The 7,809-nt window shown below is 37.4% G+C and overlaps 1 protein-coding gene across 1 annotated transcript; it reads left to right on the top strand.

Moving 5' to 3' along the window:
- Positions 1 to 1,878: 1,878 nt before the first annotated feature.
- LOC104470975 (chromosome unknown open reading frame, human C3orf38) lies at positions 1,879 to 6,365 on the top strand (the record flags this gene model as incomplete). The annotated part of the gene is made up of 2 exons (XM_010086119.1): positions 1,879 to 2,099; positions 5,793 to 6,365. Coding segments are annotated over 2 exons (794 nt in total), but the record flags the coding sequence as incomplete, so codon positions are not given.
- Between the last annotated feature and the right edge of the window lie 1,444 nt (positions 6,366 to 7,809).

Here is a 7,809-nt window from a genome sequence, read left to right as displayed (position 1 = left end):
TGTCTGGGGGGTTGGCAGCGTCCTGCCCGGATGCAGGGCTTTGCGCGACATCTGCGGTTGTAGCTGTTGGGGACCTTCCAGTGGGCCTGCGCACATCCGAACAGCGCCGCGGTTTGGCTGCTGGGAGGTGGGGGTTTGATTTGACCAAGGAACTTGGGGCTCTCGGTGGCTCTTCAGACCTCAAGCACTTATTTTTCTCTCTTAGACCCGTCTTCCCCTTCCTCTTCTCCCACCCCCCGTGAGTGTCGTGTAGTCCTGTGCCCTTGCTATGCTCTGGTAGTGTTTAAAAGCGTGCTTAAAACTCAAATGTCTCTCGCTATTTGCGTTAATGACGTTTGCTTTCAGCTTTTGGAAGGGTAAAACACCAGTCAAATCTTATTGCTTTGTAGAACGATGCACTTTCAGGTGTGACCATCCCCCATCAGTTTGTAGATGTTGGGGTTTGTTTCGTAAAACTTAATTTTGTATGTGAGTTACCTGAGGCTACTCGGCATGTTGCCCTGAAATACCCTCATCCGACAACCTTGAGTATGTTTGATAGGATATAATTCAGACCTGTAAGAGTTGCCAGACACATTTCTTAAAACGGTCTTATGCCTGTAGTTTTTCTTCTTGCTTTTTTTAATCTACTTTTTGCAGCAGTTGTAGCTTAAATGAAAGTGGGTTTTTTTGTGTGGTTTTTTTTTTTTTTTTTTTTTACTTCAGCTATTAGTTTATTCTTGTTTCAACTTACAGTTTTTATAGCTAGCATGTTAAGTACTCCGCCTCAGTTCAGGTGAGAACTGGCTGCCGCAACTACTTTAAAAGTGAATTTCAGTTTATTGTGTTTCCTAATTTTGACACAGAACCTTGTAGCAGAATTTTTTTGAATATTACATTTCAATGCACTGTCGTTGTGTTATGACATGTGGTGTTTTCTTATGAAACCAAGAGCAGTAATTTCATTAGTGTGGAAGTAAAACAGATTTAATTCCATTTCCATGGGTCTTCAGAAACCTAGATGGAACCTCATTTTCACAAACTACTGTGTGTTGTCTGAAAAACTGCAAACTTCTGCTACTAGAATTCTTCTTCAGCATGCAGGGAATCAGAGATTACTTTAGTTATTTCTCTGCATTTCTGTCCATTTTCTGTTCACAAGAAACATTTGAAAATTTGCTTATTCTTTGAAGTAATAACATGTTCTCTGACATGTTCAGAAATCATGTGAACTATCTATTTGATGCAGAAATTAAGATTTACATTCCATGTTCAGAAGAACCGTGAAAGATTTGTCTGGTTCTTCTTTCTCTGTATGATCTTGCTTCCAAGAAGACAGGTGGATGGCTTATTTTGAAATATCCTGGAGCTTTTCAAATGGAGAGTGAAACAGGAAGCCCTAAATAATATCATGTTAAATTAACTTATTTTGAAGTTAAGGTTAGCTGTATCTCAGGAAGTATAAGTGAAATGCATTATGTGCAAGAATCTTTATACTTCTTGAAGCACATGGAGTTTCTAAACAGCTTCAAAATGCTTGGAGAATATTAGTAATTTAATTTGGAAGAAAATGTTGCATCCTTTTCATCAAGCCCTGTTTGAGATACATAATAAGTCCCAAGCAGTCATCCATACTGGAGGCAGCGATTACCAGGTAGCAAGGTCTTCAGTAAAAACAGCACCATTTTTTAAACATGTTCCCAAGTCTTTGGGTATCTTCTGTGTCTAATACGATTAGGTCAGATTTCAGTTTGCAAACAAACTGTTAAGTCTTTGCGTTTCATTTAGGCTTGTTTTGTACTGTGTTTGGAGGTGCTGGTCAGGACTTTAGGAAATGGCATAGGTTTGGGTTTTAATTATGAGAGAAGCGACTGCTAACTTAAATTTCTTTACTTCCAGAAGCCATTCATGCAATATTGGTTTATAGCCAAAGTGCGGAAGAACTTTTGAAACGCAGGAAAGTCTGTCGAGAAATAATTTTTAAGTATTTGGCAGCACAAGAAATTCCAGTGCCTCCTTCCTCTGAGAAGCATCTACTCATTGATCGTGTAAAGCAGTACTGGAGTGGGCAGCTTACAACACGTGCCTCAGAGTCAAGGGAGAGAAAACCGCACACAGAGGTGAGTGCTGCTTTCTGAAAGACCTGAAGATGCTTAGCATTGCTTTTTCAGCATAACCAGTGTAAATGTTCTGATGTAAAAAATGTGACTCTTCACCTGTATTTAGGAAGGTACTGAATCTCTTTAACTCTTGTTTTGTTTGGTTTTGTGGGGTTTTTAGTGGTGTGTGCGGTTTGAGTTTTTTTGGTGGTTGGTTTGTGGTTTGTTTTGGTTTTTTTTTTTTTTTTTGTTATTCCATCACTTAAAGATGTCTGTGCCAAAGTATCACTGGAGATCACAGTCTTCGGCTCTGTCTTGCAAAGTATATTAGTGCATTTGAACGCTAATGTGTGGTGTAAGCTAAAATAGAGGATATTTCCGAATAATTCTGTGGATTCAAGGACAACTGAAAACAGTGTTAATGGTACAGAAGCCCTGCATATCCTCTTGTCATTTTTTAATGTGGTGGATCTTCTTAAACTTTTGGTATAGATCAGGGATTTCCAATCATCCTCCAGCCACACCAGGCACTGGCAGTACCGTTGGGATGGCACATCCCAGAGCAGAACAAAGAGATGCTGCTTATAGCGGATCATAGGGCAAAAACATCTGTCAGACTGTGGTCTAAAATGTTGCAGAGAAGGGCGGGAATGGAGAGTGAACCACCTTTTTGTAAGTGGCCCTGATCTACTTCCAGAGACAGTGCAATCAAAGTAGCACTGGCTGTAAGCTATTTTCCTTTTTACCTCTTGCAGTTAAAGTGCAGAATAGATTTTAGTGAATTTTTATATAATTGAAATGTAAAGTTTGTAGCAATGCCAGGTCTGTGTAATTTTTTTCCCATGATAGTAACACTTAATACAGTGTAAATAAGTGTGTTTTGGCAGTTACAGGTTATTTTGAAGTTCGACATTTTTACATTTACCAAATCCTCACGGTGTAATGAACTTTCAGTGTTCTATTAGTCTTGGATCTTTACCATGTGGTTCTAAGTAGCCACCTTGCTCTTTCACGTCTTGTACTTTTGAGACCTAATGTGCAACAGCCCCACCAGCTGGACTATCAGAGCTCTGTAGCTGTTGATAACCTGTTGCGTTGAGCTTTCTTTCAGGGAGTAACTGATGAGAATTATGATTTATCTGAGAATTGTTTTCAAAACAATTTTTTGTGCGCATACTTTGGAAAAAAAAATGTTACTCTTGCAAGAACACTTCCCAAATATTACCCCGTAGCCAAGTTTTATGATTGAAGGTAAGTAAATTATATTTTCCAAAGTACTTAAAACATATTTACAAAGAATGAGAAGTTCAACTGGTTTATGTACCACACACATCTTTCTTTGCCTTTGTTTTCTCTTACATCTTGTGGCCCTCACCATTTTGAAGAAATGGGTAACATAAACCTGTGTAACAGAATTAGAAATTAATTACAGTTTATTGTGAAACAAATACAGCATTTCTGTATAGAAGTCTCAAAATTTTTCATGCTTAATTACTTAACACTTACTTAAAGCATATTTAATTTAATACTTACTAGACTTTGATATTAGCAAACTTGTCATTTGATTTACTTCTAAAAGGCTTGCTGTCAAGTTGCAAATACTGACAAGCCCTACAACATAACTGTGCATTTGGTCCTTGTTCAAAAAGCACGTCACCTTACAGTTGGAGGCCATATGTCTTTATGTTGGAAAGTTTGGGTGATTTTTCTTGGGTAAAAAAATCTTACCTATTATACGAGAAAGCAGAGGAGGATAAACAAACTACTTGTGTACAGATAGGCTCACGGGACTATTACTTGAACATCCGATTGCTGCCTTTTACAGTGATGCATCCTTCAGATAGAAGTGTCTTCTAAACCAAATGTGTTTTTATAATCAACTGAAAAAACTGTATTAAATATCTAATTGCTAAGCAACTTGTTTCCTCAGTGTTTGTACTTAATTTTTGCTATTCTTCTACACAGTTGTAGACATAGCAAGAATTCAGCTGTAAGGAACAGATATTTTTTTCTTAGTTAGACCCATAATATTGTCTAAAAAATTCTTTCTGCTTACTCTGTTGGAGTACGTATTTAGTGATGCAACACTTGGAGTGGTTCGTCAACCTCTTCTGATATAGTTTTAATAACATGACTATTAGTTCCTCACAGAGACTTGCTTTTGCTGCTTACTGTGAATTTGGCTTCAAAACTTTAGACCCACCACTCTATTGTTGGTCTCAGCAGCTCGTAATTACATGTAAATGTTATTTTGAAGTATTTCTTATTCCCCTACATCTTGGATGTATTTTAGGAGTGTGTGTGTGTGTCATTTTCTGTAAAACAAGGAAACAAGGGCAGAAGTGGCTTGTTCATAACTTATGGGGAACTAGTGGAAGATGTGTTTTGAGTGGTTTTGTGCTTTCTTTCACTGACCTTTTCTTCTCTAAGGCTTCTAAACAAGACAAGAATCTTTCACTGAGCCTTTTCAAATTATTCTTTGACAGTTTGGCTGTCTGCTAGCAATGTTTACTTTGTCTCACTGGTTAAAAATACTTTATCGGCAGATTCAGGGTTGAACAAAGGATTTTATGACAGTCTGAAGGAAGAGTTTAATGACAGGCTGAATGGAGTTGTCTTTATTCCCGGAGTCAGCCTATGCTGCTATGTGAAAATCCCTGCAGCCTTCCTATCCCAATGTCATGTTGTCCAAGTCTGTTTTAAGTGACGAGTTGTACAATTAGAAAAGTAACTGAGATTCCTCCAGACTCTTGTCTGTTTTGGCGGAGCAAAGGTAACTTAAGTTATGGTTTTCTTTGGTTTGGGCTCTTTACCTGTTAAAAATATGGTGGAGATTACAAACATCACTCATGAAAGTGAGCAAGTGTCTTTTAGATGATTTTTGGCAGTCTTGCTGACAAACAGGGCTAAATTCAGGCATGTGATCTGGTGAAGAAAAAGTTCTGGAGCACATTAATTCTTTGAGTTTCTGTTCTTCCTGGATTAGTTGTGTATTTTGTTAGTGTATTCCACTGACATAGTTAAAATACCCCCATAAATCAGAAGTATTCTCTCAGCTTCAGGTATTAGGATGTGCATATTCAAAAGGTGACTTCCCAGTAAGTTCTGTTTGTTCTTAACAGCTGTATGAAGATGCAGAGTCCAACACAATTCACCAAATGAAAAAGTACCAAACAGAAGAGACTGAAAGCAACATGAAACAGGAAAGCCATGTCAACATAATTCCTTATTAATAAGCACATTTTAGTAAATTGATGTTTATCAGGTTGTGTCTGTATCCTTGTTTTTCCGTAAGCTTTTGGAAATGTAAAGGCCAGTGAAAAATTACTAGCCCAGGTACTTTTTACTCAGCAGAACTTTTGTCTCTCAGTGTGAGAACCCCGATCTCATGGAATTTGTTCAAAAATCCTTCCCTACCCTTTTTCAGTAGAACCAAAATTTTCCTCTTTGTTTATAAATTGTAGAGCAAGACAAAACTGAAGGACTATTCTAACTGTAATTCAAAGAACCTGTTCTGATTCTCTAGATAAGATTATTATGATCTTAAATGAGGTTTTATTTTGTTGTTTTTCTTCAGGCACTCTGTCTCAGAACACTTGAAAAAGACTTAATTCTGTTTAAAATAAGTATTTACATGATTTTATGTTGTTCTAAGTGGTAGTCGTACATGTTAAGGATAAATAATTCTAAGAAAAAAATGTGCTTGAATTGCAGAGTCATGAAGAGAGACACAAGTCACCACAAGATGACATTCGTAATCTAGGAGAAGTATTCTGTCAATGGTTCTTTGAACTCCTGAACTCTCAACATCCCTTGGCAGTGAAATCGGAAGAAAGATGGGGACCACAGCATTTTTGGGAGGATGCTAAAATGAAGTTCTGTTATAACACGTTAGAAAGAAACATGGAAGAATATATTGGTGCAGAAATGGTGAGCCTTCGTCTGCTTGCGTTGGTTAAAGAAGAATATCTTCTATTCAACCCTAATTTGAATGCCAATGGACTGAAATGTTCCATGTCTCCACATGGGTTAGTACTGGTAGCCGTGGCTGGCACAGTACATAGAGACAACGCTTGTTTGGGCATCTTTGAACAGATTTTTGGACTCATTAGCTGTCCTGCTAGGGAGACTACATGGAAAATAAAAGTTGTGAATCTTAAAATAGTCGGACAGAATGCTCTGAAACCTGGGATGCAAATTGAAAAGCCCTCCCTAAATTATGAGTCAAACCAACTGCAAGAGTTGTATGATGGGAAAGAACTGACTGTGTTTGAACAGAAATTCTGAGCAATTCTTTCACAACTGAGTGATCGGGTGAGGCGGGGCAACATGCGTCACTTGTAGTGCCTAGTTGAATATTGAAATAGTTGCGGCCTTGTGATGTGTCTTTTCTGAGACAGATTTGCTGTATGACAAAGTGAGATACAGAGTCTAAAGTATTAAGACAGGTGAAGCTTTTGGCCACCTTTCCAAGAGCTAATAAATATTTCAGAGTACTCTAGATACTGTACTGTACTTGGGAGTGGAGTTAGTTTGTTTATTCTTGTTTCCAAAACATGGTTACATTTAAATATGAGTTGGCAGCAGTATGTAATGAGCGAGATGAGTTGGAGTTCACAAACTGCAAGTTGCTTCTCTTCAGGTCACCAGTTTAAACTCTTATCGGAGTTGTAACAGGAAGTCATTGCTTCAGGCTTTCGGAAACTGGGATTGGTGAGTGTCTAAATGGACATGCAAGTCCCCAGAAAACCATCTGTCGGTTTAGGAGTTTTTGGAGACAACAGACAAAATAACCTGAATGGAGGCTGCTGCCATTTACGTTCTAAATGTGGTTCTGTCACTGAACAATAAAAGTGGTTTAATGGGGCAATGCAGAGAACTTAGCATCGTTGAAGTATTTCTCTCTTTGGGTTAATAGCTTCCTTTCCTTTTACCTTATGGTTCCAACTTCGTAATAAATACAAACTCTGTGTTGTTCTATCTGTGTCCCCATGCAGACAAATTTCAGGTGGTTGCCCAGGCATCCATTTCTAGCACTGACTCTTGGAGCAAGCAGCTGATTACATGACTTACATCAGCATTGTATGAACCGAATTATTTGTTAATTATTTTGTATATACTTAAAACAGAGTTTTTAATATAAAAGGTGTGATTTTTGTATGTTTTCTCAAAATAAGAGTTTTATCTGTTCTGAGATGCTTTATTACATTGACTGGAAGTCAGTTTGTTAACACTGGGTGGTTACAATGACAAGTAAAATTAGTACTTAATAACTGAAATTATTGCCATTGTAGAACTTGAATTTTTTTAGATTTTTTTTTTTTTTTACATTTTGACAAATGATAAAATTATGGGTCGTTGAGAGGAAACAACGAGATTCAGGTAGGCACAGAACTTATTTTTATGAACAGTCTGAATGTTGTGTTCACTTTAAAAATTTATAAAATAATTTATTTTCTAAGCAAAAGTTCAAATATGGTGTTGGAATGATCTTTCCCAATAAGCAGTTGAGTTGTGGCTTCTTCAGCTACTGATGTATAATAAATAAAAATCAGCCTGAATTTAAAATTCAGAAGAAGCAGTTTCCTTGTGTGTGTTTAGAATTCCTTTACAGGTGAGGGCGAAAGCCTACATAACTGCCTAAATGGATACCTTTTCAACATTCGGTCTGACAGTCTAATTCAACTAAGTATTTTGTAGTTTTTAACTGCCAGTGTAGCTATTACTTTAG

This window comes from Pterocles gutturalis, unplaced genomic scaffold (assembly GCF_000699245.1).
Source record: "Pterocles gutturalis isolate BGI_N339 unplaced genomic scaffold, ASM69924v1 scaffold48435, whole genome shotgun sequence".
NCBI classification, from domain to species: Eukaryota; Metazoa; Chordata; class Aves; order Pterocliformes; family Pteroclidae; genus Pterocles; species Pterocles gutturalis.
The sequence above is the reverse complement of the archived record's forward strand: the minus strand, read 5'-3'. Positions and strand labels throughout refer to the sequence as shown.